General features: G+C 37.0%; 1 protein-coding gene across 1 annotated transcript; it reads left to right on the forward strand.

Moving 5' to 3' along the window:
• The first annotated feature begins 11,917 nt into the window (after positions 1-11,917).
• LOC145580833 (uncharacterized) lies at positions 11,918-14,343 on the forward strand. The gene is made up of 3 exons (XM_081637923.1): positions 11,918-12,218; positions 12,465-13,111; positions 13,174-14,343. The coding sequence occupies exons 1-3, from the start codon at positions 11,918-11,920 to the stop codon at positions 14,341-14,343; spliced, it is 2,118 nt and encodes a 705-aa protein (XP_081494049.1).
• Positions 14,344-14,468: the final 125 nt, after the last annotated feature.

Raw genomic sequence — 14,468 nt, forward strand, 5'->3', positions numbered from 1 at the left:
TAATTTTGGATAAGTTATATGCTTATGAAATTCAATTTGTATTGTTTGGTAATTTAAGATATACTATGAATAAAATAAATTATTAAGAAATAAGCTATTAAATATTTTTATTTTTAGGGAAATTCTCTTTGGTGAACTCCAACTTTTTAATTTTCTAAGTGGTAAACGTTTTAAAATTTTATTATCAAAGGTAAACTTAAATTATTGATTACCATTGATAAGTGTTATTTTAATAAAAATCCTTAACTATAGTTAGTTTTTTTTTCCTAAATAATTAAATTATTATAAAAATATTTTTCAAAAAGAAAAAAAAAACCAAACCTTCCCCCACCAAACCAGCAGCTTTTCCCCCTTACCGGCGGCTAGGCCCCCACCGGCGATGCCCGACCTCCCCCACCCTCGGCCGGCGACGCTCGAACTCCCCCACCCTTGGCCGACGACCTTTCCTATTCCCCATTTTCGATGCCCGCCCACCCCTTCCCCATTTCTCCCCAACTCGACACCCACCTCCACCGCAAACCGCCCCAAAATTCGCCCCATCCTCTTCCCAAAACTACCCTTACCGTATTTTTCGAACACCCAAAACCCTAATCACCCACTCGAAACCTTTCAAAAACCCAAAACCTCCTTAAAATCTGTTCTATCCGTTTTCTAGGGTTTCGGATTTTGGAGTGGTTTTAGGTTTGTATTTTGAATGGGTTGAAAGGGTTTGAGGGGTCGGAAAACTGGGGGAAAGGTAGAGAAGTATGGTCGTCGGTGCCGGGGGTTAGGTAGGGGCGCCGGTCGTCGGCAGGGGGAGGGGGGGCTGGCAGTGGGTGGGGGAAGGGGTGGTTGATTTTTTTATTTTTATTTTAGTATAATTATTAAATTATTAAAAAATAATTAAAAACCTAACTATAGTTAAATGTTATTGTTAAAAAAATAAAAAAACCTAACCGAAGTTAAATTTTTAATAAAATATAATAATTAATGTCATAAGTAATAATTATAGAAAGTTTATGAGTACCAAAGATAATTTTATAAAACTTTGTTCACCATAGAGAATTTTATAAAATTGGAGTTCACCAAAGAGAATTTCCCTTTTTTTTTATTAAGATATACGATTTTATTTTATTTTATATTTTTTTTTACATCAAGAAAACTAATAAACAAAATAAAACAATTACAAACTATCCTTTAAACTTTGCTAATATTACATAAATGAAAAGGACATCCTTTGTTGCAAATTTCCTCAATCGTCCAAGTAAGTTGGATGTTCTAAAATGTTTCCTCTTGTAACATATACTTACGAGATTGAAAGAATCAATATAAATTTTCACCAAACTCAGCTGCCAAAGTAAAGTCTAGTTCAAACATGTTAGATCTTTACATCTATTCTGCAGTTGTGACTTTGCTGCTAAACTTTTATAAGAATGTTTTAATAGGAATAACTTCGACTTTGGAAGGTATCTAAGCCGACGAATGATAGTATAAGGCTTGCCTGTTTGGAAATTATGGTCCAATATATCTTCATTCATATTAATATTTTGAAGAAAACAATAAGAATATTAAATCGAAAGAATATTTAAAGGACGTTCTGTCTAGGATAGGTAATAATTGGTCTTTACTAGTAAATTTTTTTTTGGAAGGAGTTTAAGGAAATTTTTACCTTTAGGCCAGATATAGTGACATATGGAAAGACGAACACATATAATAGATTTATGTTATGAATATTCGAATAATACTTATTCAGTACATGTTGGTAGTTATTTAATTACTTATATTTTGACAAGGTAGAAAACCCAATTACAATTATGGGGGGGGGGGGCAAGCTTTATTCTCTTAATCACCCTTACACAAGTAATTAATTAACCGGGGAGATATAAATATAAATATCATGACCTGCAAACAAGTCCGGGGAAAGGGGGATATAAATATCATGACCTTCTAACAAGTACATGTAGGGGGGTTGATCATTTCCATCGTGGATGCTTAATTTTAGGTGATTGATGCTAGCTCTTTTGTACTACTTAAACATGCAAAAGAAAAACCTAGGGTATTTCATACCTTTCTTTATCTTCTTATATGGCATGTGAAGTTTACCATAAATCTTTGGATTGGACGAGAAAATAAAGGTGGTGCGTGGGTATTAGCATAGAGTGCATTTGATTATTGATTTCAAGAGACATGAGATATCTTCAATAGAGCCAAAGTTCTACTTCCACTTGATCATTGATTGGGTTCTTACTCATTAAAATCCCACACTCATCCTTAGTGTTTAAGATTAATTTGGTGTTAATTATTGATTAATATAAGATGATAAAATGTGGTATCAATAATCAGGTTTGTCAATTGCCAAGGAGCTTGGTAATATCGAAGATTGAATCGAGACTGATGCGTATTCTTTAAGGTTCATGTTGGTTACTAATGGAGCTAATCCTCATCACAAATTAGTTATTGCTATCACGGATGTTGCTTTAATCGGTTTGATGGTATTTGGCCAAGCTTCTACGTTGTAAAAGTTAAATCAAAGTTTTGCTAAACAATGCAATCATCACATCAAACAATGAAAATTCGTACCACCTATTTACTATTTTAACACACCAATTACTTAACACTATTTTTCTTGATAATGAAGCTAAGTTTGTTATGACATTGAATGCCAATGCTGGGTTGTTTAGTAACATAACTTTTACTTGGGTAGGCTCATTAATCTCCAAAGGTTATAATAAAACTTTGTACTTTGAGGATGTTCCGTCTCTTTCGGGTAAAGATGATGTTAGTGAATCCCATATGATTTTTAGAAATTGTATGGAGTCTCTTAGAGAAGGTAATGATAAGAAGGTGACAAGTATGAGGCTTGTGAAATCTTTGATCTTAACATCATGGGTTGATATCGTATTGACGGCTTTCCTTTGCCTCATCAAAACAATAGCGTCTTTTGTTGGTCCTTACCTCATTGATACCTATATTAGTACCTTAATGGGAGAAGATAATACAAAAACCAAGGCTATGTACTAGTTTCTGCATTCTTCTTTGCGAAGCTTGTGGAATGCCTATGTCAAAGGCATTGGTTCTTTAGGCTTCAAGTAGTTGGGATTAGGATGAAAGATGTGCTTATAGAGAGTATCTATAATAAGGCATTGACTCTCTCTATTCTATCGAAGCAAGGTCATATAAGTGGGGAGATGATCAATTTCATGACTGTGGATTCAGAGAGAATTGATGATTTTAGTTGGTATATGCATGATCCATGAATGGTCATATTGAAAGTTGCATTGGCCTTGTTGCTGTTGTATAAAAGTCTAGGGTTGGCATCACTTGCTGCATTTTCTAGAACCATTTTCACTGTGTTGGCCAATTATCCTTTGTCAACTTTGCTTGAGAAGTATCAGGCAAAGCTAATGGAAGCCAAGGATAAGAAAATGAAGGCGACATCTGAGATTTTGAAGAACATGAGAATTCTGAAGCTTCAAGCATGGGAAATGAAATTCTTGTCTAAGATTGTTGACCTAAGAAATAGTGAAAATGTTTGGTTGAAGAATTTTTTAGTATTTCAGCTGCAACAGTTTTTGTTTTCTGGGGTGCTCCAACATTTGTGATGGTTATTACTTTTGGGACATGTATGATCATGGGTATACCTCTTGAATTAGGGAAGGTTTTAACTGCTCTTGCAACATTTAGGATTCTTCAGGAACCCATTTACAATATGCCAGACACAATCTCTAAAAAAAAAAAAAAAAAAAAAAAAAAAAAACTCTCTGGAGAGAGAAAGTCTAGTGAGAGAATCACTCTCTTTTAGTTCTTGTTTTAGTACTACAATATCTAGTCTGTTTCAAGCTCTGTTCTACTCTGTTATTTTAGTTTTCAATTGTTTTCCTTTCTCAATCATCATGAGTGAATTTGTTTTTCCTAATACCGATGTCTATCCCTGTATAAGAGGTAAAGTTGGATCCCCCCCCACCTATGAACTAAGCTCTTTAGAATGGGAGAACTGTGTAATTGGTAGATTTTGGGATGAAAGGAAATTTTCTCTTAGTCTTGTTCAACGCTTAGTTTCTAGGTTTTGGCGTCTCCGAGACTCAGTGACAGTTCAATCTTATGGGTCAGACTTCATTTTTCTGTTGTGGTAATGCTGAAGACGCTGATGACCTTGCTTTTTGAGGATGGGTTCATTTCAAGGGTAGTTTAATGGTTCTACAACGGATTCCGGAATACTCGGTCCCTCGTAATATGAACTTGAATCTAGTAGATATGTGGGTAACGGTTGATGGACTTCCGATTCGTTATTCCACCCCTTTAGTAGCAGCTTCGGTTGTGGCCCATGTTGGTGATATTTCTATGGTGGAAGAACTTCAGGGTTAGTTTCCTATTCCTAATCCTCGTGTTAAGTTATTGGTTTCTTTTCCCTTAATTGCTGGTTGTTATTTTCATACCTATGATAATCGAACCACGTGGGTTCGATTTAAATATGAAGGTATTTTTCGTTTTTGCAAAACATGTGGTTTTGTTGGACATGGTCAGACGAAGTGTTCAAACTCTGAGGATTTTATTACCTACCATCAAGAACATCGTCTTCGTAAACGACACGATAGCGACGCGCGTGTTTTATTTGGTCCATCTAATGTTCCATTATATACAAATGCGATTCGGGTTATTAAACCAAATCCGGCTAATTGGACTACGTCAATATATTTTGGGTATCGCAACAATAACAACCCTTCTGAACATCTAGGTGATCCCCACCCTGCGAATAGGGAATTTAAGATTGCTGAACATCATGAAAGTTCAATTCCTTCAATTCACCAAAGTCAAATTTCGCCAGGACATCTTCCATCAGGTGGATTAAAGGGTGGAAATAATGACACTTTGGCACGTGGAAACCATCCCTTGTCTTTTTATCATAGTGCATATTATCATGGCACATGGCAAGAAAATTCAGTAGCACCTCCTCAGGATCAGCACCAAACTAAGCCCTAATTTTCTGATGTGACACGTGGAGCGATGTGCGCATCTCATCAATTTCATCATCTTGATCAGATAGAAGCCAGAGCTAATGAATATCCATCTAGGGGATCAACGTTATCAATTTCAAGTCTGCAATCTCATTCTACTGGTCCTTTTTTAAGTGGGCCTGAGCCCAATGTAGATCATAATGGGTTACTTTATTTTGGGCCGAACCACTTTGTTGGGTCTCAGATTCAGCCTTCTACTGTGTTTAAAGTACATGGCCTAAGGACAATTATACGAGACATAGTCAAGCTTGTGAAATTGCAAAGTCTTCTTATGCATCGGACTCGTATGAAGGTAGGACATCAAATGGATCAACGACATCAACATCCATGGCTTTCAACCAGTCAACTATTCTGGCATCACCGAATCCTTCTTTGGCGTCTTTTTTGACTGATAGTATACTGGAATCGGGGCATGTGGCGAATTCCTCATTGGGAGTCTTTGCTCTTTCTTTGACTTCCCAAATGGAGTTGGATGTGAATGTATCAGCTGGAAACGTTTCGAAAGGACCAGTGTCGATGGATTGCTCGCCGGTTATGTCTATTGAATTGTTGGAGATAAGTTCATTTTCAAAGTCAAGTCATTCTGGAAGTGGGAAAGCAAAATATCAAAACTCTCTAAATTTAAAGTTAATCAAGAAAGGAGATAGAAGAGGGTCTTGGGTTAAGGATGTTTGTCCCTATGAACGTTCTTATTCGATCCACATGTCTATGCCTTCCCCGGTAGCTACTGCAGATGACCGTCAAGTTTTTTTTTCGTGGTTCAAGCCTTTTAAAAAAACACAGAGTTTCTGATGATTTGGGTTGCATAGATAATTTTGGAGTATCTAGTTCTGAGGGTTTGGTGGATGCCCGGTATGAGCCACAAAAGTATCCATGAATGTGGCAGCATGGAACTGTAGGGGTCTTAGAAATGCGGACTCCCCTAAAGTTCCTTATATCTCATCTCTAGTCCGCAATTTTGGTGTTGATATTATGTTTCTTGTTGAAACTCTAGTGTCTGTTAATGTTGCTGCACAAAAGTTGGCGTCGTTAGCTTTTGATGGTTCTTATGGTGTTGATGCCATAGGCCTTAGTGGGGGTCTGTTAATTTTTTGGTTTGCCCCTGTGAGAGTCGTCCCGATCACTATTTCGTCACATGTTATCTTTTGTCAAGTCCATATTCCGGGAAAGGAGATAACATATATCATATTTGTGTATGGTTCGCCTCATGTTTCTTTACGCCATTCAGTATGGTTGGAAATATCTACCTTACTTCGGGACGTTCCCAATGTTGTTCTCTTGGGGGATTTTAATCAAGTTGAGTATGTTGCAGACAAAATGGGGGGGGGGGGGCTCAGATCTTATTCCGGGCCACCTTGATTTTATTGACTGGAAAATTGATTCAGGGTTAGTGGATATACCTTTCTCAGGGCCCTCATTTACTTGGACTAATGGTCAACTTGGGAATCCCACCTTTGAAAGACTAGACAAGGCATTTGCAACCTAAGCATGGCTTGAGGGTCATCCAGATGCTTCGGTTCTTCACCAGCCAATTCTGCTGTTAGATCATGCAGCTATTATTTTGAGGGAATCGATGACATTATCTTGCAGGAAGCGGCCATACAGAATTGATAATTGGTGTTTGGAAATTCCGGAAGTGTCAGCTCTTATTTTTTCAAAATGGTGTGTAAACTCCTCTGGTTCAAAAATGTATTCAGTATTCAGGAAATTGGTCCTTTTGCAAATGAGTCTATTGGCTTGGTGTATTAATCATCGCAAGAGGTGGGGCATAGGTTGGAGGAATTTAGACAAGTCGGGGACAGATCTGGCTCATAATTTAGCAACAGTTGAGGCAAGGCGGAATTTCATTTTTGATAAGAAGACGATTATTGATCAGACGCAGATGGCTTTTCTATATTGGAAACAACGAGCTAAATTAAAATGGGATGCCTTGGGAGAGAGGCATTCCCGCCTTTTGTTCTCTTCGGTTTAGGTAGGTTCTCTCTCCATTGTTAGCATTAGAAGAGTTACTAACGGTTTGGTCACCTCTATCAAACGAGTTCCCAATTCTAGCCTCTTATAGCTACTTTGGTGCTCGGGTCTCCCAAAGTCCTTTCTTTTCTCCCCGGCCTTGGCAGTCTCTCCTACACTCTTAGAATTTAGGTGGTACATGTGGGCAGCTCTCTCATATACCTTGTCTAGAGTTTTAAATACCTTCTCCGCTAGGTCTTTTTGCAGTTGGTTAGTTAACCCTTGCTCAAATCTCTGAGCCTTCAGTTCCTCAGTGGGTACTACCTCAGGGGCAAACCTAGCAAGGGCCATAAACTTATTGTAATACTCGGAGATTGTCATCTGCCCCATTTCCAGGTTTATGAACTCCTGAGCTTTTTGTTTCTTTAGGAAAGGAGGGTAGAATTTGTCTCTTAAAGCGGTTTTGAATACCTCCCACCCAAAGTTAGGCTTGGCTTTCACTAGATCAGAGTTATCTCTCCACCATATGTCAGCTTCGTCCTTAAGATACATGGCTGCATGATCCACCTTTAGATTATTAGGGCAATTCAGTGCCACGAACAATTTGTCAAACTCGCGTATCCAGTTCTCTAAGAAGATGGGGTCAGCACCTCCCTTGAACACTGGGGGGTCTTACTTGTGCTAGCTTCTTGAACATTTCTGCCTGGGGGTCGAGTTGATCCCCTCGGTTTTGGTTCAGATTCTCTGCCAACATTCGGATGGCCTCAGCAAGGGCGGCGTTATTGGTCATGGTACTTTTACGCCTGAAAATATAGGGACATCATACTCTAGTTCAAATACCATTCTCTTATATTCACAGAATCATCATAATACATATCACATATATTGGTTTAAAAAGGGAATTTGCTTACACCCCTTTGTCCCAAGTAGAATCATACAACTGTAAACACAATTCACGTGCAAAATAAAGTAAAGTTAAGAAAATAATCCCCATACCACGTCACTCTTACTAGCTTAATCATAACCAAAGGAAATATCTTAAAATCTTTATTTCACAAACTTTAACTTTCCTTGGCTCACAAATATTAGTAAAATGAAACTTCTAATATAAAATAATGACTTGATTATAACTTAAATAAAAGTATGAATCCCAAAGAATAATAACTCTATAGCTCTAGCTATTTATTTAAATCAATCATCTAAAGCATACTATAATGAAGTTCTAATAACCATTATTAATGGCAAGTTGCCTTATTCATGCTAACTCTACCCTAAAAAAAATAAATCTCAAGGTATCACATTGTTGTTCCTATCTTTCTTTTCATCATAGTTATTAACATCAAAATCGGGATCCTTCTCATCATCTGAGTCTTCAATAGTTATATACTTGTGAAGCGGATTAGGATTCCTAGTAGCTCTCTTTCCCGCATTTGGATCTTCCAGTGGTGGTTGTAGCCATTCAAGGTTATTCTCATCTGGAAATTCAATAAGAGTATAGTCATGGAACATTCTTGTATAGGTTTTAATCTTATGCTTTTTATTCTTCGCAGTCTTAAACTCATGTATATACTGGTAGTCTTCTTCATCAGGATTAGCTGGCGTCATAGTCTTTTCAAACCTCTCTAAGGTATCTTCACTTCGCGCATCATTCTCATCCTCAGACACAACAACGGGGTTGTTCCTAATACCATTATTCGTGCTTCCAGACGTGCTTACTGAGTCACTCTTCTCCTTTCTACGTCATCCCAACGCAATGAACATACAAAAGCATAACACAAGCACATCATAAAACACATCAATTAAGACATTAATTACTACATGTTAAATAAATAAGAAAAATGACACTTCATGTGACAATAAAATGTAAAGATATGTATGAAATATGCATGCATTCCCTTCTTAAGTCTACCCAAAGCTCACCAAGTAGACAAAATAAACTTCAAAATCATTTTAGATAAAACGTTTCAAACATACTAAGTTTCGAAAAATCACTTTAGCCTTTGAACTTAAATCTTCAATGTTAGTTAGTTAGGCGCCTAAGACATATTAAGCTAATTGGCTTTAGTGGTAATTAAATCTAACCTAAGCTATGATACCACTTTGTAACACCCCAATAATTCTCTCTTAAAAACCTGCGAGAAACCTGTAAATAACCTGAACAAATTCAAGAGAATTACTGGTATGTTACCGCCACGTGTTCAAACGTTAAGGCTATTTCAGAAATTAGCAGCGGAAAACCAAAACAGTTTTAAATAAACCTCAAAACAAAGTATTTAAATCAAAATAAGTATTACAAGTTGGAACCATTAAGGCCCTTATTCAAAACCCAAAAGAAATATAAGTGATTAAATTCCATGTTTAAACAAACTTAAACCAAAAGAAATAGTGTCAAATAAAATGGAGTTTAAATAAAATCAAACTTGCAAAGGAAATGAAATGCAAGCAACCAACTCTCCACTCAAGATCCCACATCCCTGATGAATGCTGCATGTGTAAGAACCTACGGTTATTCTGCTCCCCAATATTACAAGTGTAAAAATTGGATCGTCACAGGGTCATTGAAAGGCGAAGGCCATGACCAAAGAAGGACACACACAAAAGCACGCAATCAGCAAAGCTGAGTGCATACAAGCTGCAAAGTAAATTAAGGAAATACTTAACATGCTACTAATAATCAATCATACGCGTCATTAAATAACAAACTCAATACACGACTCGATTATCCAATTTATTAAGACTTCACTAGTTAATAGTAGCTAACTCATTTCAATTTATTCATTGGATTTAGCAATAGACAAGGTTGTCCAACCCATGTCCCATTTGGAACATCAATAAAGAAAACCCCATGCCTCCTTTTGGAAACATCAATAAACATCCAACGACCACGGGCGCGACTCCGTGACCGTAGTTAGTATGAGATCTCACCTAACTCCTAGTTTTTAAGAAAAATATTTGAAATAAGAGACTCGTAGATCAGACGGCCTCGAGAAAAGTACACGGCTAATACCCCATGTACCCCAACCCCTGATTGTCATTACTCCAGACGTGCACAAATCTAGAGTTTTATTGCTCATCCATCTTGCACTTTACGTGATTTACAGATTTAAACTTGGTGATGACTCATATGCATAACAATACAAACATTTCAAACACAATTAAATCAAGCAAGGCAAGTTTCCGATTTCAATTCTTGATTTATTAGTGACAAAACAACATTCATTATTTATTCCTTTACTACCTCGGTGTATAAACACCTTGAGTGCATAAGGCACCCAAAACTCTTAACCTTGTCTCATAAGACATGAATCATTCCTTTACTCATCCTATTTCATTAAATCATGAATGAGTAATAATTAAGTCATTTCACCAATCACATACCTTTGCCTCTAAGCGCACCTTGCATAATTAGAACATAACCAATAATTGCAATAAGGAATAGTGCATGTCAAAGGAAATTCACAATGTATAACCAAACAATTTAACCCAGTCATCCCTAGACATGATACTAAGTTCTCGATCCGTCCTTAAACATGCACCTAAAAGCAAGTTTTGTAACTTGTACGTACATTGAGTAAACAATTCGATTGGCCACTTTAGAAACTAGAAATCGCCTTCTACAAAGTCCTCTCCTAAACCAAATAATGAGAAATAAATCAATACCAAAGCAATTAAAATTACAGCAATACTAAAGCATTTTAAAACCTCTCAAACCATTAAAATAAAGCCTTTAAATTACTCCCATTAGCCAAAACTAGTAGTGCAACATCCCAACTACAAGTTTATGTGTTAAAATCATGAAAATATAGTGTTTTATACCAAATTACAGCAACTTTAAAGTGGTTAAATAAATCTGAAAATTTGTTTTAAGCATATAAAATAATCCCATAAGCATAATTATTTGAAATAGTATTTATATAGCAAATTAGTGTGTTAAAAACCCAAGAATATATCAATTCAATGCAATTAGAGGCTTCAAAATAAAAGGTATAAAATCTGAAAATTATTATTAAGGTTAGAATATAAAGTTCAAAGCTTTTTCAATCACAAAATACCCACAATAATTATTTTATAGGTTAAGAAGCATAAAAACATGAAATTTACACTAATAGTCCATAAAAATCGAAACTTTAATAAATCTGAAAATTTATATACAATCAAAATAATCATACTTTGACATACTTTAAATATAGAATAATTAAGTAACTTGTTTAGTATGTTACTAAGCCTTAAAACATGAAAAATCAACACTTTAATACCCTAAATTCATACACAACCAAATCTGAAAATTAACATAATAATTTAAACATACAAAACCCATAAATTTATAATCTTTTGTAATTTATACATAATATCAAAGCCTAATAACAATAATTTTATAATTGAAAACCAATAAAAATTGAAGCTTTAATTAAAATAACAAGGAATAAGAGGAAGAGAAATAAGGGGAAAGAGAAGGGAGGAGGCGAATTGCAGGGCTGCTGGGCGGCGCGGCGGTGGCAGCAGGGCGGCAGCGGTGGTCCGGCGGTGCTGGGCGGCGGAAGGAACTGTAGCAGCAGTGTTTTTTTTTTCTTCTTCTCGTGAAATCAGTAGGAAGAGGAGAAAGAAAATATGAAAGCTTTTCTCTTTTTTTTTTTTTTTTTTTTTTTTTTTTTTTTTTACGTGAGAAGGAGGAGGAAAGTGAGGGTTTTTGAGGGTTTTATTTGGGCTTTGGGTTTCCTAATTAGATTAGGAGTAATATTTGGGTTTTGGGCTATAATGTTAGAATTGTTTGTAAATTAGTAAAACACATTAGTTTACTTAAATCTTTTCATAAAATAATTTATTTAATGAAATTGCCATAAATATAATTGTAAGAAATTTATATAAATAAATTATGATTAAATTAAAAATATGGGGGATTACATAATCGCCTCAGGAAGGTTTTACCTTCGATTGTCTCTTATTATTAGAATGCCTTAGTTCCGGGACGTCTGATGGCGGATAATAGTCTTCTTGCACATGAGCTTCTGTCGTACATGAATGCGTCTACTTCAAAGTTGTGTTCTGTTGCCCTGAAATTGGATATGAATAAAGCTTATGACAGGGTCAATTGGGATTTCTTGTGGAAGGTTCTTCAGGAATTTAGCTTTCCTCCATACTGGGTTCATATTATCCAACAATGTGCCTCTATAATTTCGTATCAGATTCTGGTTAATGGTGATCCTACTAGGGTTCTTCGTCCTCGGTGTGGCCTTAGACAAGGAGATCCTTTATCTCCTTATTTATTTGTGCTCTGTATGGAGATTTTTTTCGCTTATGATCCGTCGTGCAGAAACTAATGGTCTCATCCAGGGTTTGTGAGTGTCTCGTAGGGCGCCTTCTATTTCACATCTATTTTTTGTCGATGACGCACTTCTATTTTTCCGTGTTTCTCCTATGGCTTGCAATCGGTTATTAAATTAATCAGTGAATTCTGCTCGATGTCTAGTCAAATGGTAAACCTTCAAAAATCTTTTGTAAAGTTCAGTGCTAATACTCCAGCTGATTACAAGGACTATTTGTCTGCTTCTTTGCGCATGCAAGCTAATAGTTCGTTGGGTTGTTATTTGGGAATTCCGGTTGATATAGGTCGGGGGAAGTGCAGGCATTTTCAGCCATTGGTAGACAAATTGGTTCAACGCTTATCCACTTTTGCATCCCTTCGATTATTGGTAGCTGCTAAATTGGTGGTTATAAATTTGATTTTGGTGGCTTCCTTTAATCACATCCTTTCAGTGTTTAAGATTCCTTCTTCTATCTGTAATAGGATAGATCGGTTACTTACTCGGTTCTGGTGGAGATCGAGTGACACTTCTAGGGGGATGGCCCTTTCCTCATCTGTTTTTCTTCATATGCCTAAAGGTTTAGGTGGTTTGGGGCTTCGGCACTTGGCAAGTTGTAATTCCGCTTTTCTTGCAAAGCAATTTTGGCGTCTTCATCATCATCCTCAACTTTTGGTTTTTAGGGTGTTTCGGGCAAAATACCCTTCTTTGCTCTCGATGAAAGGTGCAGGTTTGATCTCTCGAGCTTCATGGGGTTGTCGGAGCCTAGAGGAGGGGGGTAAGGTTGTGCGTCAGGGTATAACCTGGAAGGTGGGTTCTGGTTTACAAGTGAGTATCTTGGACGATTGTTGGGTTCCCGGTACTCAGGTTTGCTTTAAATCTACGGTCACTGAGCGGGAAGTTCCGACTCATGTTGTTGATCTCCTTAGACCACATTCACATTGTGGGACACTGCTAAAATTCATCGGCTTTTTCCTATGTCCACTGCTAGACGTATTCTTGGTATGGAAAGGCCAAGACAACAGATGGATGATTTTGTGTATTGGAAATTCACTCGAGATGGTGGTTTCACAACAAAATCTGCTTATGCTCTTCTTGTTAGTAAGTTGAACCCTTCAGTGCAGGCTCATTTATTTCCACCTCCTATATGGTGGAAAAATTTTTGGGGTTCCCCTCTTCTTCCACGGTGGAAATTATTTGGATGGAAAATTTTGCATGACGCTTTGCCAACGGCGAGTTTGCTTTATAGGAAAGGGATGCCCATTGATCCTAGTTGTGGTTTCTGTCATCAGTCTCAGGAGACAGTTTCTCACCTTTTCCGTGACCATTCCTTTGCTTGTTCTGTTTGGAAAGATTGGCCTTGGGGTGGTTGTGTGGTTTCTTCTTTAGTTGGTCCTTTTCAGGTTTGGTTTGTGGATCTACTTTCTAGGTTTTTTTCCTTTAAAGATTGGCATCGCGTGGATTGTGTGTTTAGTTTGTTTTGGGCTCTTTGGGTTACGAGAAATAATCTGCGATTCCGTTCAGAGGTTTACTCTCCACAACTTGTGTTTACTTTGGCTAACAACTGGTTGGGTCGGAGTACAGCTGCGCAGGATTTTCTTTCTTCTGCAAGTTCTGGGGTACCCCCGGGTTTTATGATTCGTCAAACATATTTTTGTTTAAAAGGAACCGAGTCTAATCTCTGTAACGTTTGTTTAGCCTTTGATGGGGCTTGGGATCTAGGGGATTTTAGTTCTGGTACCGGTTGGGTGTTTACAGCTATTGGTACTTCCCAAGATATGGGTGGCGGAGCCCAGGCTTGTATCACTAGGTCTGCTTTTCATTCCGAGTTGATGGCTTGTTTGTTAGGTCTTCGACATGCTGTTCACCGGGGCTTCTCTCGATTGCGGATTATTACATACTGTAGTTCTATTCCTAGAGTTCTTAGGGGCCATTGTTCTGTTGAAATTGCAGTTTTATGGATCTTTCAGGAAATTCAGGGTATTATTTCTTCTCTAGAGGTGTGCCATATGCAGAAGGTTTCGCGTGCACAAGTCTCAGTTGCTCATAAGTTAGCCGGTGTTGCTCGTCGTCGCAAGTTACTTTATTTTCAGTTTTAATTGTTTTGTTTTGAGTTCTCTTTGTCTTAAAAATAAAAATAAAAAAAAAGAAGATATATCAACAACTCTACCCACAAGAAACTAATTACATTTGCGTTTTCCCTTAAAAAGATATTTTTCATAAA

The sequence above is a fragment of the Chenopodium album genome, chromosome 15, assembly GCF_948465745.1.
Source record: "Chenopodium album chromosome 15, dcCheAlbu1.1, whole genome shotgun sequence".
Lineage (NCBI taxonomy): Eukaryota > Viridiplantae > Streptophyta > Magnoliopsida > Caryophyllales > Amaranthaceae > Chenopodium > Chenopodium album.